This window comes from Oreochromis aureus, linkage group 9 (genome assembly GCF_013358895.1).
Source record: "Oreochromis aureus strain Israel breed Guangdong linkage group 9, ZZ_aureus, whole genome shotgun sequence".
NCBI lineage: Eukaryota > Metazoa > Chordata > Actinopteri > Cichliformes > Cichlidae > Oreochromis > Oreochromis aureus.
Genome location: NC_052950.1, coordinates 5,469,067 through 5,487,556, shown reverse-complemented (window position 1 = coordinate 5,487,556; position 18,490 = coordinate 5,469,067). Strand labels below are relative to the sequence as shown.

The 18,490-nt window shown below is 43.5% G+C and overlaps 1 protein-coding gene across 4 annotated transcripts in view; it reads right to left on the bottom strand.

The window, feature by feature from the left end:
- Window positions 1–12,059, bottom strand: part of LOC120442037 (E3 ubiquitin-protein ligase HECW1-like) — a 40,444-nt gene extending 28,385 nt beyond the window's left edge. For all 4 annotated transcript variants that reach the window (XR_005614481.1, XM_039617752.1, XM_039617751.1 and 1 more), the window contains exon 1: window positions 10,335–12,059. Coding sequence is in view for 1 of the 4 variants with exons in the window: in XM_039617750.1 (XP_039473684.1) it covers window positions 10,335–10,364 (30 nt within the window). In the remaining 3 variants the exon portion in view is untranslated. The remainder of the gene's footprint in view (window positions 1–10,334) is intronic.
- Window positions 12,060–18,490: the final 6,431 nt, after the last annotated feature.

Sequence of the window (18,490 nt, the reverse complement as noted above, 5' to 3'; positions counted from 1 at the left end):
AACGAATAAAAAGTAATCAAATATATCAAAATATGACAACACATGACAAATTAGAGTGGTCTTCTTTTACTTTCAACTGTGCCATGTCTAACAACATGAAAAAAAAACCTCCTAAAACAAAATAATGACTCTGGAAAGCTGGTCTTTGGTCCACCCATTCCTGGGACATTTGAGACTTCCCTAGTGAAGGCACAGGTGTCACGGTTCTGGGTCATTCTGACCCAGCTTCTTCAGTTCTTTATATTTTGGTATATTTCTATAGTATTGATTATTCTTCTAGATTAAGTGCAGTGTATGTCTGCCTCCTTGTAAGTTGTTTCTTGTTTCCTGTTTTACTTTGGAGGTTCGTGTCTGGTGTCAGTGTGTTCGGTTTACTATTCCCCTGTCTCGTCAGCTGTGATTCCTCCCAGGTGTGTTCCCCTTCTGTGCCTCATTCCTTGATTACTGCCGTGTGTATATAGCCCCTGTGTTACCTTTGTTCTCTGTCGCATCGTTAACGCCTCCTACCCTCAAGTTAACTGTGTGTTCCGTCTGCTAGCCTGCCTGTCTGCTTAGTTTATTTCTGTATTCTCAGTTTAGTTAAGTTTATGTGCCTTTTCCGTCCGCCAATAAAGCGGTGTGTTTTGAGTTTATATCTGCCTCCGAGTCCTGCATTTTGGGTCCTTCCTCCCTGCCTGCCTACACACAGCCATGACAGAACGATGCGACCAGTACACGGACCCAGCGGACTCGTCCCGGGAGTATGATTTCACCCGCATCCAAGGTTTGATGAAGCGGATTTCCCTCACTAAAGACTCCAAGGCTATGGCGGTTGGGATTAACGCTATCAAAGCAATCCTGGAGGGAAATCCTCACCTGCGCCAGCTAAGAGGATTTATGGGCTATATGGACCAGCTGCACGAAGCCCAGGAGGTGCTACAAGCTCGGGAGCTCGCAGCTTTTGCCAGCTCCCAGTTTGCTAACCCGAAGCCACCGCAGCAGCAGCCGCGGGGCACGGAGCTTCCCGCTAGGCAGCAGCGACCGTCACGGGGGAGAGGCGTTTCCACACCTCTGCCGCGGGATCCCTCCGCGTGCTGTTCCAAGCCCAATTCACCGGCCTCCTTCTTGGCGGCGATGTGGTCCGAGGATGAGGAGCAAGTTTTCCTCCCTCCACCATCACCAGTTTCCTCCGTCGCTTCTGTTCCCTTATCTGGGAGGAAACGCCGCTCACGCCGCCAGTCCCCCTTAACTCAGCTGGATTCTGGAACTCCTGAGTGGCCAGCTGGGGTGAGTGAGAAAAACACTTTTCCTGTTCCGTCTGAGGGGGGCTGTTCCATCTCAGGAAATTTAAAGGACTTTGTTCATGCTCCTTTGGAGCCCAGAACCATAACAAATAAACTGAAGGTCAACTGTGAGACTGAAAATTCCAGGAAAGTGCTTGTTGCTGCTGAACTAGCATTTCCTGAGACTTTTGAGCTAGTGCAGCCTCTTCCCTCCACTGACAGCTCAGCTGAGCCATCTCTGCCTCCTGTTTCTTCCTTGAGTCCAGACTGTTTTTCGCCCGTTCACTTAGAGCAGAAGAATCTAAGGAAAACCGTTTCCTCTGAGCTCATCCAGCAGGGTAAACTGTGCTCTGGAGGCTCAGGAGAACCTATGCCACCACCCACTTCTCTTTCATTGCAACCAACTCTCCAGCCAGAAGCTCGCTTAGCTGCCCAGCCAGAAGCTCGCTTAGCTGCCCAGCCAGAAGCTCGCTTAGCTGCCCAACGGTCCCCGGTTCAGTCCCCTGCTGCTCTGTCAGTCACTCAATCACCAGTTCCACCTTTACCACAACCACCACTACAACCTGTTCTCCAGTCAGTTCAGTCTCCTCCTGTTCAGTCGAGTTCAGTGCACTCTCTTGTATTGCCAGCTCCTCAGCCACCATCTCCACCCACTCATTTTCAGGAGGAAAATAGCCCCACACCGACTGTTGTTGCTCCTCCAGACCTGGCTAACTCTGAGACTTTTACTCTTTCCGGGGCCTCCCCAGAGGTTAAATATCAGCATTCGGTTAACTCTGGCCCCCTGGATATAAAGAAGTCAGCTGAGGACTGCACCCAACTGTGGCTGCCTGAGCCAAACCTAGGTGTTACTCAGCTCCAGTCAGAGTTAATCCTGCCAGAGGCCCGTGCGCCTGCTGGTTCTGTTCTGTCCTTGCCAGAGGCCCGTGCGCCTGCTGGTTCTGTTCTGTCCCTGCCAGAGGCCCGTGTGCCTGCTGGTTCTGTTCTGTCCCTGCCAGAGGCCCGTGTGCCTGCTGGTTCTGTTCTGTCCCTGCCAGAGGCCCGTGTGCCTGCTGGTTCTGTTCTGTCCCTGCCAGAGGCCCGTGTGCCTGCTGGTTCCGTTCTGTCCCTGCCAGAGGCCCGTGTGCCTGCTGGTTCTGTTTTGTTCCTGCCAGGGGCCCCTGTGCCCGCTGGTTTTGTGACTGTCTCCGCTGGAGGGCCCGAGGAGCCCGTCCAGCCTCCTGTCTCGTCAGCTGGAGGGCCCGAGGAGCCCGTCCAGCCTCCTGCCTCGTCAGCTGGGGGGCCCGAGGAGCCCGTCCAGCCACCTGCCTCGTCAGCTGGGGGCCCGAGGCCCGTCCAGCCACCTGCCTCGTCAGCTGGGGGCCCGAGGCCCGTCCAGCCACCTGCCTCGTCAGCTGGGGGGCCCGAGGCGCCCGTCCAGCCACCTGCCTCATTCACGCCGCCTGCAGCGCCCTCATCATCCTCGCCGCCTGCAGCGCCCTCATCATCCTCGCCAGCTGCAGCGCCCTCATCATCCTCGCCAGCTGCAGCGCCCTCATCATCCTCGCCAGCTGCAGCGCCCTCATCATCCTCGCCAGCTGCAGCAGCCTCATCACCCTCGCCAGCTGCAGCGCCAGCTTCATCAGCGTCGCCTGCAGCGCCAGCTGCAGCCTCCTCCTCATCTGCTTCAGCGTTGCCTGCGGCAGCAGCCTCATCCACGCCACCTGCAGCAGCCTCCTCATCTGCTTCAGCGTTGCCTGCGGCAGCAGCCTCATCCACGCCACCTGCAGCAGCCTCCTCATCTGCTTCAGCGCCGCCGGCAGCAGCAGCCACATCGGCGTCACCTGCTGCAGCGCCTCCGTCTCCGGCTTCCACGCCGCCACCAGCTGCAGCCTCAGAGTCTCCACCCTCGCCAGCTGCAGCCTCCTCATCACCTGCATCACCCACGCCGCCTGGTCCAGCTCCAGCTTCACCCACGCCGTCGCCTGGTCCAGCTTCAGCCGCCCGCGTCGCCTGCAGCAGCCGCAGCTTCATCCACGCCTGCAGCAGCCGCAGCCTCTGCATCAGCTTCAGCCCCGCCTGGGTCCAGCCTCCGAGTCTTCAGCCCCGCCTGGTCCAGCCTCCGAGTCTTCAGCCCCGCCTGGTCCAGCCTCCGAGTCTTCAGCCTCGCCTGGTCCAGCCTCATCGCTTGCTTCGCCATCGCCTGGTCCAGCTGCAGCCTCATCCTCATCTGCAGCGCCACCGTCTCCGGCTTCCACGCCGCCGCCTGCAGCGCCACCGTCTCCGGCTTCACGCCGTCGCCTGCAGCGCCACCGCTCTCCGGCTTCCACGCCGTCGCCTGCAGCGCCACCGTCTCCGGCTTCCACGCCGTCCGCCTGCAGCGCCATTCTCGCCTGGTCCAGCCTCCGAGCCTCCAGCCGCCTGGCCCAGATTCAGCATCAGCTCCAGCGTCGCCTGCAGCAGCAGCCTCCTCGTCGCCAGCTCCAGCGTCGCCAGCACCAGCACCTGCTTCGGCTACGGCTTCGTCCTCGCCTGGGCCAGCCTCTGCTTCGGCTTCGTCCTCGCCTGGTCCAGCCTCTGCTTCGGCTTCAGCTTCTCCTGTCCGTCCTGTCCGTCCTGCTCGTCCTGTCCGGCGCTTTCCAGGCCTATGACTGGACGCCCTTGTTGTCGTGGACGGCCCCTTCCGGGCCGATGGTTGGGCGTCGCCGCCACTGCCTTCCGCGTGGCGGCCTCCAGACTGCCTTCGTTTGCCTCGCCGCCGTTGCCGCCAGCACGGTCGGCCCCCAGAACTGTTTCTACACCGTTGCCGTCCATACAGTCGGCCCCAGAACTGTGTCCGCGCCACTGGCTACTGCATGGCCGGCCTCCGGACCTGCCCGCTGCCGCTGCCTTTCACACGGTCGGCCTCCGGAACTGAACTGGTTTGGCCTCCTGTGCGGTCGGCCTCCGGGTCGGCCCCTGAACTGTTTGTTAGGTCTGTGCTTTTTGACCACCTGGGTTTTGGTTTTGTTTTTGGACTCTGTCCTCCTTCCGGGACCCCACCGCCCGCCCTGGTTGGGTTGTTTTCTGTTTTGTGACGTTTCTTCTTTTGTTGTTGTCGTGTTGGGCTGTCTGGAGCCAGCCCTTGAGGGGGGGGTACTGTCACGGTTCTGGGTCATTCTGACCCAGCTTCTTCAGTTCTTTATATTTTGGTATATTTCTATAGTATTGATTATTCTTCTAGATTAAGTGCAGTGTCTGTCTGCCTCCTTGTAAGTTGTTTCTTGTTTCCTGTTTTACTTTGGAGGTTCGTGTCTGGTGTCAGTGTGTTCGGGTTTACTATTCCCCTGTCTCGTCAGCTGTGATTCCTCCCAGGTGTGTTCCCCTTCTGTGCCTCATTCCTTGATTACTGCCGTGTGTATATTAGCCCTGTGTTACCTTTGTTCTCTGTCGCATCGTTAACGTCTCCTACCCTCAAGTTAACTGTGTGTTCCGTCTGCTAGCCTGCCTGTCTGCTTAGTTTATTTCTGTATTCTCAGTTTAGTTAAGTTTATGTGCCTTTTCCGTCCGCCAATAAAGCGGTGTGTTTTGAGTTTATATCTGCCTCCGAGTCCTGCATTTTGGGTCCTTCCTCCCTGCCTGCCTACACACAGCCATGACAACAGGCTCCTCGACACGCAAACAGCTGCAGGAGAGAGAAATCATGTAAATGTATTTGCTCGGGTATAAATCACCCAGCGATAGTGTTCTAGGGTTAAATATAATGTAATGTTTTTATTTTTAAAAGTAAGTTGGAGTTACTCCATCAAATTACTCTATCATTTGACAGAAGTACACACAGTACAATACAGGAGAAAAGATCTGCAGATTGATTACAACATTGCAGTGTCAGTCTAGTGTGTTTGGTGTTGATGTATGTCTTTTGTTGGAGATCATTTTATGTACTGTAGTCAATAACAGTTGAGAATAGGAAAAAACCTAAAGTGTACTGAAATGATGCAAGAGTTCCTGCCCGGAGAAGATTAGACTCCTGTTGTTCTCCCATGTATTTAGGACACACAAACATTGAATATATCTGCTACATTATACAGTACAAAAACTTTGAGAACTACTATAGAGTTCCCATAATGCTTAAAGGTGTACACAAACTCCAGTGAGTAAGTCCAAGCAACTTCAGTTCTGTTAAATAACTGTCAAGCTGTCTAGCAGTTTTAGCTGGAAATACAGCCATGGGTAGATGTGGATTGAATATTTTGACTGATACTGTTTGCATGTAGTGAAACTTGCAGATACTAGTTCTTCCTGTTAAGATCTGTTTGTGTCCCTACATTTCCATTCTGCAGAATAACGCCTTCCACATGAGTGTTTCTTGCACACAGACTTAAGCTGGCAAAGTAAATTTAGCTTTTGTTTTGTTTTGTTTTTTATTGTTCTTGAGTTTTTGTCTGTGGAATTAAAAATTCAATGGAAAGACAGCTTAGTGAAACTGAGGTCTACCACAATACTGACCACAGATTAATTTCTTAAGGAAAAACACTTTTAGGCCGTGAATGGCATGCTATGTTTGCCCTGGTGCTGTGTGTGCAGTAGCGTTATCCAAAAAGTAAAAGAACAAAAAAAACGGGTCGTGAGATACTAAAAATCACAATCATAACAGCATGCTGATTTATAATAGTATTAATACCAACAATAGTCTTCTCAGGCTGTTCCATATCCCATCATCTGTGATAATACTGGTTTAAATTGTTGCATGGTATGAAAATGTCATACTGCAATCACTTCTATAACAATGCTATGCACTTTCTATAGTGCACGCAGCAACAACAAGACAAGCCGGGATATATCTGAGAGCAAGAGCCACATGTCAGCCTCCGATGAGTTGAAAAAGACAGCTACTTCAAAAACATCCTATAAAGTGCATTAATTAGCAAGATATTGTTCCCATTGAAGGTGGAAACAACACACAACTGAGCTACAGACGAGGACACACTAGCAGCTGGTGATGTTCGATATAAATGTAAACAAACGACTCCACCAAGTGTGGCAGGAGCACTCGCTACCTGCACTCCAATAGACAGAAAAAGTCAAGAATGAATGGAATTTACTAACGTAGTTACATGTAAAAAAGGACATCTTTGGGCAGCTGCTTAAAAAGTTGGACCAAGACACAACATATTTGATATTATATTATATTGTGCAAATGACGCAACAAAGTGGTGGCAACAAAGTCAAGCAGCACAACGAACCAAAGCATTCCTCATAAAGGAGTTTGAGAGGTCAGTAAAGCTCCAGTTTCACAGTAAATTAAAGAGTTATCATAAATGCTAACGTGGTTGGCATGTTTTTTGCACTACGTCAGACATCTTAAATAGTGTTGTTACCGTGTGTTATTCTAATCTTTTCCCATTTTTTTAATAACAGCTCTGAAGTTTTTGCTCTGTTTTCCCCAGTGGCATTGGAAATGGTATTAAGTATCTTCTTTTTTTCCCCTTGGTTTCAGTACTGGCTTTAAAACTCTAGTGTGGAGGATCAGATTTAGGTCTGTTGTGCTAAAAGTGGTAAAGTAGCGTCATTTATTTAAGAGGATGAGTTTGGGGTTGACTCACTCACTTGGATATTTATCATTTTACTCACACCTCCCTCTGTAGACACTTAACACAGCCATTTTGATGCACAAAATCAAATTAACTTTCTTGGGAATAAAGAAGAATTAATTCCTTCCGTATTTTATTTAGATGAGAAAAGTCATTAAAATCAAATTATCTCTCAGCATTATTTGAATCGTTCAATATTAAAATATCCACAATTTAGCCATGATAAAATTCTAAAAGGGATGTTAAAGGACTGAAACAAAAACTGCTATTATGCTAAATCATTAGGAATAAAGACCAATGACATACTCTGCTTCTTATAATGTCCCGGTAAAACTTGATAAACATGTTGTACAGTTGTCGCTACTGTCTAAATCAAACCAAGTGACACAAAGCAGTGACTGCTAACAAACACACACAAAACTGAAAACACCTATCTCTACCAGTCCCCAACTACACACATTTAAATTGCAGATGTTGTTTTTGTTTAAAGCTTGCAATACTAGGACAATCATATTAGAGACAGAAATAATCCATGATCAAACAATTTCCACTTTATTAATCAAGTTAGTCGGTTGCAGCAGCAGTTGCTGTCATCATGCAGTAAATGGCCACTTTATGATAGCTTGCACACTTTTTTCTGTCACTTGAAAGGTTAAACAGCTAGAAAACAGTGTAAGTGCTGCTTACGTTGAGTTTTTTTGTATTGTGAGCTTTGATACTCATCAAACTCTAATAAGTGCTTGCAGAGCTTCTGACTGCGTATAACTTTTCTCTGCAAAAATCACTAAAAAGAAACTGGTGACTCAAATGCCTACCTTTAAACTACCTTTAGTCCTTTAAACCCCTTGAATGAAAAAAGCTACAGGCTACACTTATCATGCAGTGATAGTCTTCTATCAAGTACACTTTTACTGTTACTGGAAATCTGCCTCTTCTGTTTCTTGCATATACATTTAAGCAGTGTCTTTTAACAGGCTAAAGTATGAAATGATTACATTACAGGTAAGTGGCAGAAGCTGCTGCACTTATCCTAAATTATTCCATTTTCATATTTCTTTTTAAACTGCAGTTTGGCTTATTTACAGTATTCCTGCTTACTTAGATCAATTTTTATGTTGTCATTTATTCTGCTGAAAAACTCTCAGGTGGCAGGAAATAATGTTAGGCAGCCAGCTGTGGCAGGAACATCATGGTAGTTTTAATTATTATATATCATTACCTGATCACTTCGAGGAGTTATCCACTCGAAACAGGATTTTCCCATATTGGATGTTATTTTGACTGTATCCTAGTTGCCATGACAGTTAGCATGAGCAGAAAAAAAAATGTTTAACCTGCTCTTGCTACAGTAACTGTCTTGCTCCTCTTTCTGTACATGTTGACCTGACTTGGCCTCTCTCCAGCCAAACAGAAAATGTTCCACTTCTATTTGGTTTGACAGAATTCTCTTGATAAAGCTGACTTTCTTCTTGCCAGTGTAACTAATATGTTTTTACATATGCAATCCACAATGATGCTGAATTATGTAAAGATAATTCAACATTCAGCTGATTTGATCAGAACTTGTTACATTTAATTATGAATAAATTTTTTTTATTTTCACTATGAGACTATTTTATCTTGCGTTTTAAATCAAATGAGTGTATTTTCTTTCACCTTAGCCAAAACTCACTCATTGTTTAGTTCTGTTGGAACAAAACAACAAAGTTTTCATCTACCTGGTGTATCCAAATGTAATCTCACAAGTGAAGATCTATAAAGCCAAAATGCATGGAAGAGAATTCATTTGAAAGCTATTAATTTCAGGTTTCTGAAACTACGCTTGGTTAGCATGAAACCTAACCCCACCCCCAAGTAGTTCAACATCCACCTGGTGAATGTTAATGTTAACTATCAATCAAATTATATAAGTGAGAAATAATTATGATTATGCTTTTTTCAATATTCAGAGACCCCAATCAAACAGAAGAATGGATTGGTTAAGTAGGGATTTCCCTTAAAATAGCAAAGTGCTTTTCTGTTTTATCATGCTTTAAATTTAACAATGCATAAGAAAAATCCTTTTCACTTGGGTCTACTTGATTAACATTTCTTAGCATAAGAAGGTGAACCACTCAAAGAAAACAGTGCTTGTCAATTTCAAATTGCTTATCGTTTTCATTATTGCAACACCCACAGAAAGATAAACATAAAACGCTTATCTTCAGAGCTCAGGTCACAAAGATGTGCTCAAACCTCTTAGACTTTCTAGTAGAAACATTATTCAGCCCTGTGTGACTTACAGTGGAGTGGGTGATACATGAAAAGATCAGGGTCTGGATCTCATATTCATCATAAACTACCTGAGTTCGCCTTGGGAGATAGCCAACCACTGCAGACTTGCATGCAGTTAAAGGAACTATGAACATCATTGACATTAAACAACAGAAACATTGCATATATGGGAGAATATCCACCATTAAGTGGTACCAACCATACCTATGTGCATAATTATGAATATGTTAAAAATAGCTGGTGGCAAATCAGTGGCATCCATTCAGAAGCAGAACAGAAAACCCAGCAAAAATTAGTTTTGCCCTATTGATACTGGAAGATCTGAGTTCATAGTGAGAACCAAATGGTAGTGTGCAATACCTAGTAAACGTTGCCTTTTCCCCATTGTTACAGGGATTTATGTGGGTCACAATTTACTCAGCAGCTTGACAGCTAGACAACCACCATCACTGGTGATATGCATCCCTCAAACTTGGAAAAATGCTGTCTCTTCATGGCTATACCTTTTCTATTATTATTATTATTATTATTATTATTATTATTATCATGTCTCCAAAGAACAGAAGCAAACAAAAGGAAATACACAGATCATGTGTGGCTCCAGTATTTAAGAGGATTTTATTGATGGGAATCCTCGTACAAAGACTGAAGGGGGTAAGCCTTTCTCTTATATAGCCTGCTCGTGGTACACTACAAATAAGGAGGAAGAACTCAGCGCGACGCTGTAGGGCCCCGACATCTTCACTCCCAATACATTCACGCCAAACATCATTCAAGAAATTAATTAATTTAATGCAGCGCTGCTTACCAGAGGAGGGCAAGGTTTTCACTGAAACATGGCTTAATATCTTCATAGAGCAGTCGCCACCCTTCAATTCGGCACGCGTAATACAGCTGACACAGTTTGAATTTAGATGTTTTATTACACAAAATAACAACTTTAAAGGATGTTACGCCCTTGCAGCAACAGAAAATTAAGCTACTGGGGAAACACGTTTGGCTTTAAAGTAAACCGCCTCTGAAAAGGCACTCTGCCTAAGTGCTGCTACTATATGTACTTGAATATTTTTGCTGACGTTATGTACTGTTACAATAAATCACTTACTGTTTAAACATTTCAGCGTAACGTTTCCTCCACACGGAAGAGAATGACATAAATGCGGGTTACCGAACGCTGGGCCCGCTGCTGGAGACTGGCAGGATATGAGACTACATCAACGTAAAGGCAACAATGGAGGCGACCTACCTGGGATAAAATAACCTGCCGGTGGATCATTCTCCAAAGGTAAGGGTGAGAATTCGAAGAGGTACACGCTTGCTAATTTCCATCGAGCTCCATTTCGTAGGCAAAGTGCAGTAGGAGTGTACACAAACGGCGTAGTGAGTCAGGGCCGATGAGGCATGCGAAAGAGGCTTCAGTCACATCCTTCACTCTTTCTCTGGACCAAAGTAAAGCTAGCAGCAACCGCGCACACGTGCCAGGATGCGGCCAAAACCTGCCGTTAGAAAACCGCATACCGCGAAGTTTTTGGTCAGTACTTTCGGAACTCAATTTATCTGATATAATGAAATGTGACGTAATACTTTGTGTGAAAACCTATTCTATCCCAAATATTATTTTAATACAGTTTGCGGGATTACAACGTAAGAATGCGATTTCCGGTGGAACTTCCGGTTGTTTGAGGCGAATTTCTCGAGCTTCACTGAGCTGGGTACCAGTGTCTCTCAGCCAATCCGAAAGCGGGTTTTCTGCCTAGCATCCGCTGCCTCCTCATCTCTACTCCCTCAGCTCATGTACCTAGTTACGCGCACGCGGTAGCACGGGCTCGCATTACTCCCTCCGCCAAAACAACAGCTAAAGACGGAAAGACGGAAGGAAAGCTGGAACTTAGTTCAAGCAGGAAATGCGACTCCATCCCAGGCAACCGTGTTCTCATTGTCGATGCTGTGCCTGCAGAACAGACATTTTCGTATGTATATGAATACAGGATGAGGATGAGTACAACTGAAAGCTGGAAACGTCGTATTTCCGAAAATGTTTTGGTGTAAAGCTGTGTCGCTTTCAAGCTGCCAGCTAGTGACTACAGCTCAGGTTGCCTAGGTGACCCGTTAATGTATTTACTAGCAGGTAGTATGTCAGTCAGCTGTATTTTTTACTTTCATTTATGGTCATTTCAGTCTTTTCCGCGAACGTTTATCAAGTGTCACCCTTTGTAACTTAAATTTGCCAAATACAATTCTCTTTCTGTCTCCCTGAGCCACAAATAGCTTCCAGTGCTGAACTGGCAACCAGACACCACTGATAAAACCGCTGGTGAAGTGGGCAGGACGACATAAAATCTCAGGGGAGCCACCGAAGACACTACCAATGAGAGTGCAGTGCAGTGGAGTCTTCCTGTGCAGACAAATAGCCCCAAAGCATAATTTTTCCATCTCCATGCTTGGACTGTGGGGATGAAGTTTTTTTTGGTCACTCTGCATTTTTCTTCCTCCAAACATGGAGGGTTGAATCAATGTCAGAAAGCTAGATTTAGTTTTCATCAGACCACAGCACTCTCTTGAAACCTTCTCTAAATCAATTAGCTGTTCATTGGCAAACTTAAGGATGGGCTCGTACTCGTGAAACAAGATCTTGCAGGGAGCTCCAGACTGAGGTGATTAATGGTCCGTTTTTATTTCTTCCATTTCTGAATAATCGCACCAACAGTGGTCACCTTCTCATCAAGTGTTTTTTACTGATGGTCTTGATCCCAGCCTTGTGAGGGTCTCCAGTCTTGTTCCTGACATCCTTTGACATCTCTTTGGTCTTGCCCATGGTGGTGGAGATGTTGGACTGGAAAAAACAGATTTGTTTTATAGACATAACAAATTGACATCAGGAGTATTTGTAACTGATTGACTGATCATAATCTGTGTGCCACGTGGGCTCACAGCAAGTCTGTGGGAGCCAGAATTCTCAATGGTTTGTAGAGGATCAAATACTTATTTCACACAGTGATGTGCAAATTAATTTAGAATTTCATGTATTTTCCTTTCTAGACTTTTTGGTTGTTTTTCTGTCTCTCTCTATTATAAAATGAAACTACTATAAAAACTAGAGACCGATCATTTCTTTGTAAGTGAGAAAATGTACAAATTCATCAGGGAACTTTTGCACCCACCCCCCCAACTGCGAGAATACAAAGAAATTACATTTTCAAATAAAACCAAGACGCATTCACATAATTAAAGCCTCACCAAGGCACCTCACTCTCTGAGGAGTATTTAGTTTTATGTATATTCATTTTGTTTTCCTTATTCTTTTTTTAAACATACTTTAACAAGTTTGTAGTGCAGTAAAAATCAGAAAAGGGTAGCGTGACGGATGTTTACTCTGATTACACAAACATTATGTAGGAGCAGGAAATGGATAATAGGTATTGATTCATAAATAACTGAACACAAATAACTTGAGCTTCTTGTATAATATTATATTACAGTATATTTCTAACCCACTCGGCAGCTCATTCTTTTGACAATACTACAAAACCTTATAGGTTCAACTTAAAGACAAGGCAGATGTGAAATGTAAACATGAGATCACAGGTCAAATGTGACATGATATTTGGATGCAAACTATTCATCCGTCTTCTTCGGCTTTTCCAGGCCAGGTCGCGTTGGCAGCAGCCTAGAGAAGCCCAGACCTCCCTCTAAACCACTAAATCAAGAGCTTTGTTTTCGTTCTCTCTTCACCATGACGGACCAGTACAGCGTCCACATCAGTTCAGCCACAACACCAATACGCCTGTGATCTTCCCTCACTCGTAAACAAGACCCCTGAGATACTTAAACTCTTCCACTTGGGGTAGGAACCCAAGGTGACAAAGGGCAGCCCTGGGGGAGTCCAGCACTCACTGCTATGAGGCCCAAGCTCTTGCAATGGTCATATAAGGATCAAACTATATAGTATGCAAACTACAATATGATATTTAGAATCCTAATATACACGTGTATCAGTCCCTAAATGTTGCCAATACAAACAAAAGCAGTAGAATTGATTGTAAGCATAGTTTTAAAGGTAAAAGTTATTTTCTGAAAGTTTGACCTTATTTGACCTTGAGGAAGATGTTGGAAGCCAAACGTAATGTGATATTTAGAATCCCGATAATTCTAATTTCCTATATGTCTTTATGTTGTCAACACAAACAATGGCAGAGATAAACATAGCATACTTGACAGAGAGGTCAGAGGTCAAATGTGACATGATCATACAGTGAGATTTGCTGGATGCAAATTTCCAAATCTTTTGTGTTTCTCACCACAGCTTTCCCAACATTATTTTGCATTCCTGAACATGACTTTTCATGTAGACAATCTCATGGTGTATCCAGTGTTTAAAAGGCAAAGAAAAAGTCTAAAAGGTGGTTGGTTGTTTAGAAGACATCTTGACTTTCACCACACTCAGGTTTAAGTCATATATGTCTCATAATCTTTTTTACACATTATTTGTATGATTTCTAAAAACCTCATTTATTACAAGCAGGTGATTTTGTTAAGTTTAGGCATTAAACTACTGGGTGACATTTAGGAAAATACCATGGTTTAAGTCAAAATGTAACAGCTGTCACATCTTTCAAGACTGTGTTGTCCTGGTTGCCATAGTGACACCTCACCTTTCACTAACATAAACACAGAAAATGTTACAATTTGCGCCCATGAACACAAAAATTATGTTACATTTTTGTGATTATTTCACAAGCTGCCATGAGGCAGAGCTGCAGTGAGAGGGGATATGCCTACTTTGGTCATTTCTTGCACTGTGCATTGCCTCTGGGCACACCTCAGGCTCAAGATATTGCTTTACCAGCATTAATTCACACACAATCTACCTTGGTGTCATAGTATAGACTGCTGGTACTATTGGTTTAATGGTGCACTGTTAATAAACAAGGTCCTTACCTAATTTAAATGAGTGTGTTTAACTTTGAATGTTTATTATACAGATATCTGTGATTTTTGCCCATATTACTACGTTTTTTTATAGTTGTTCCACTGAACAATCTGCACGTGATTTTTTCCAAGTCAGGAACACTTCTACAACAACAAGCATAAAGATAGTGAATGCCTACCGTCATCTCTTTCATTTATCCATGCTGTTATCATTATTTCAGTTGTGTTTTGATATAAATTCATGAGGATATGTTTTGTGGTTTGTGGGTAGAGAACAGTGTCAAGGTTGGTCTATTAACATACCTCTATGACTTTAGAGTTCGTCTTCAGGGTTGTTCAAATTTCAGTAAAAGTGTTCCTACACATGTGCTTCATGTGCAGTATGTGGGGCACAGAAATGCACCAGAAAGTGAGATCACTGTCTCTTAGTATGTACCTGATATTAAGGAACAGAGTGGGGTGTCCCTTAAAAGCTAAGCCTGAATAAATGGGAAGGGTTGGACTAATTGAACATGAATATCATAAAGAATGAGATTTCCATATTGAATCTGTCAGGGCCAGTGGTGTCAAAAGAGTGCTGATGAATGTTGTCATTGTGTTTTTATACCTCACAAGATTTTGGAAATGGCTGTGGTGCACATGTACTTTCAGAAGAAGAAGGAACATAATGTAATATATAAGAGTGAAGGAAGGTGCAAACAGGTGGACTAAAACTTAGAACACAGAAGCCTTTAAGGTGGTGATAGGGGAGAATGCAGTTAGACAGCATCAGACTATAGGATGACTTCAGAATTCAGGAAGAGGAAGTGAGTGAACGCAGAGCCAAGGTTAAATGGTGGAATTTGAAGAAGGAAGAATGTTGCACAGAGTTCAGGAAGGAGCTGAGACAGGCTCTGGGTGCTAGGGAAGAGTAATCAGATGGCTCGGAAAGTACAGTTGTGAGCAAAAACTAAGAAGATTTGGTGTATAATCTGGACAGAGGAAAGAGGACTTGGAGAAACAATGGTGGAATGAGGAAGTACAGGAAAGGAAGTACAGGAAAGTATTCAAAGGAAGAAGTTAGAAAAAATAGCAGAAGAGTCAGGGAGATAGGCAGGAGTACTGTGAGAGAGAGAGACACAGCAAAGGCTTATACTGAACTGTAGGTGAGCTGAAAGAGGAAGATGTATGGAGCACAGTTACTGAGTCAGGAAGTGCAGAGGAGTAAGGGGGAAGTAAGCATAGATATGAAGAGGATAGAGAGTGGAAAGGCACTTGGTCCAAATGGCATACCAGCAGAGGTATACTGACGAGAGAGTGCAGTTTAACTCAGTCACACACAGTCATCTCAGCTGGTTTGAGAACATGACAGGGAGTTCTGTGGTTTTGAACAGGCATGTCCATATTCAAGTTTGGGAGCAAGACAAAAACATTGTCACACTGAAATTGTCCAAATTCTTTTAATCGTCCTTTGATGTCTTTTCCTTTGTTTTTGGGCAACATCAGTAAAATAATTAACATAAAATGAACTAAAAGTGGAAAAACCTTTTAGCTTTGACTGTAACATTGAAATGGTCTGAGTGCCACTCAGGCCAGAGCCTGGACTGTTACTCTGATGCCATCTGGTGGACAGAACCTGGTGATGCATCAGTATTACACTACTGATTGTTTTTGGTTCATGCAGCTCTTCATTATCTCTAAATATAAATGAGCAAACACGGCCAAATAACCTACATGTGAAGGACTGAATCTGCATTCAGCTTGTGCTGCTGTGTAGAAAGGAGAGGGAGAAAGTGAGAAAGAGGAATTGCTACAAAAAATGTAAATGGGTAACCAACACTAACACCTTCCTGGGTTGGCTTAACTTGCAGTCCTCTGATATCTCTCCATCTTTCTGTCATTCCACCCCCTCACATTATGTGTGGTTTAACCCATCCCCCTTCCTCAGGCTTATGTGTCACTTTCTCTTCCTCCCTCCAGTTCTTGGTTTCATATTCCCAGCCCCTCTGTCAGCTCATCTCTATTAAGGTTGATCTATTGAAGAACAAAGAGAAACAGCTGGCTATTCATCTTATCAGCGACTGAGGAGAGGAAGGAGAAGGAGGGAGAGATGTAAAGATTACTTCTTTCCTGAAGTCCAGTTGCAACATAGCAACAGGAGGCTGGACTTTGTCTTGAAAATCAGAAATGTGTTAGTAGAGAAAAACACAATGATTCATATCCCAGCAAACAAAACACACGTATAACCTGTAAAAAAGAAAAACAGAGATTTGGTAGATTTAAAAAAAAATAAAAATATATAATTGTATTATAAATTGTATAATTATAAATGTATAAAAAATATAAATTCCCAACATGAAAGATAAAAAGATAACACTGCCAACTAAAACCCCAGACATCCCAAGAAGAAAAATATGGCAAGACAATAAGGCATTAAAACCCACAGATGACTCTTTAAAATACTCTGTAGCCACAGTGCAGGAATAAAATTAGGTATAATTTCTGTTAGGATTGAATTTATGCAGTTCTTCAAAGGATATCATAACATTAGAGCATAGACAATGCAGATCTTTAAAGCTTTTCAAGTCTTTTTAATAGTGCTTTTAAACTGTAATCTTCTCTTTCTCGGGTGAAAATCTGATTGTGGAGCAATACTATAAATCATATGTATACTTTAAAAAAACACCAGACATTAGAAAAGACAGCAACATAAAAAAATTACAGATTAAACAGGAGGAAAAACATTACCGTACGAGATATGAATAAATTCACAAATAGAAAAATCTTCAGCCCTGAGAGCTGGGCCAGACTTCAATTTTTATAGGAATTTGTTCCAAATATGTAGAGCATAAAAATGAAATACTGCTTCTCCATGTTTAATTCTGACCCAAGAGACAACAAGCAAAAACGTGCTATGGTACTAAACTATTCGGTACACACAGTCATTTTCATATCTCAGTGAGGGCATCTAACTGACATAATGCTTTCCCTAACCATCCAAAATGAATGCCTAAACCGAACCATAACCTAATCATAACCTCAGAAATGCCAATTTTATGTCCCCACAAAGATGTCTAAACATAGTGTAGTGTATATGGAAGTGGGCTTGCTGACATCTTCTATATTGTTGTAATTATAATTTCACACCATATGGCCGATTATCATTAATTTATCAGTTGACCACACGAGGCAATTACTTGTACAGGCAGCAGTCAATTAAAAAACAACACAGCCCAGCAGGTGTCATGGGGGTGATGATCTCGATGCTCTCAGTTTAATTATTTCATGCAGGGGAAAATTAAATGAACTTATACAGTTAATTAGACCTAGAATCTAAAATGTTTGAACTGTGCTTGTTATTATGTGCTCGTTTTCCAAATGCAGCCCCTGTAAAACAGATCAGACAGATCAGATTTAAAGCAAGTGTCAGGAGAAATGTTCCATGGTAGGCATTGCATTGTATGTGTTGTACATGTCATGGAACAGACCAGGTACAGGCACATTCAGACCCATTAATTACTGGTAATTACTGGTTATTGTGCATTTGTTGTTAATATCACATACTTTTAAAGAGGAGAGCTTGAATGAAAGAAATAAGCAAAATGTGTGTAGACTGCAGTGGTTAGACAGATAAGGTAAAATAGGATAAGATACATTATTGTAAAGAGGATTCCCATGATGCATTGAGTATTTCTTCTTCAGTCACTATGTGTTAATAGACCTCTCTGCACTGAATCATACTTGTTATTAATCTCTGGCTCTCTTCCACAGCATGTCTTTTATTCCTTCTCACAGCAGATGGCCCCGCCCCTCCCTGAGCGTGGTTCTGCCGGAGGTTTCTTCCTGTTAAAAGGGAGTTTTTCCTTCCCACTGTTGCCAAAGTGCTTGCTCACAGGGGGTCATATCATTGTTGGGTTTTTCTCTGTATGTATTATTGTAGGGTCTACCTTACAGTATAAAGCGCCTTGAGGCAACTGATGTTGTGATTTGGCACTGTATAAATAACATTAAACTGAACTGAATTAAAGACTTCAGTATCAGAAACTACAGCCAAGTTACTATAAGCATCCACCACGGGAACAGTACACTGTATATATATGATGGAAAATAAAAAGCAGTATGGCTCCCTTTAAGGGAAAAAAGGTCCCAAACAGTGTGTATATCACAGAGGTAAGCAGGCACATTTGAATTTATTAAAATGCTTACCTTATATCTTTAGAGACATGTAAACTTATTACACAAATCTAATTCCTGCTCTTTAGTGCCTCTGCATCGCAGCCTCCTAGACAGGTGAATTTTCTTGTACTAACATGGAAACATGGATAGTGTGGGAGCGATGAGACTCGGAAGGGCTTGCATAATGTTAAAAACACACTAAGATGAATGTTTAAGAACCTGCATGCTACTATCCATCGTTAATTTGTGATGCTAAATGTATTCCAGGACTTGCTTTGTGGTAATGCCAGATAATGACTTTCCCCCTCAACCTTGACT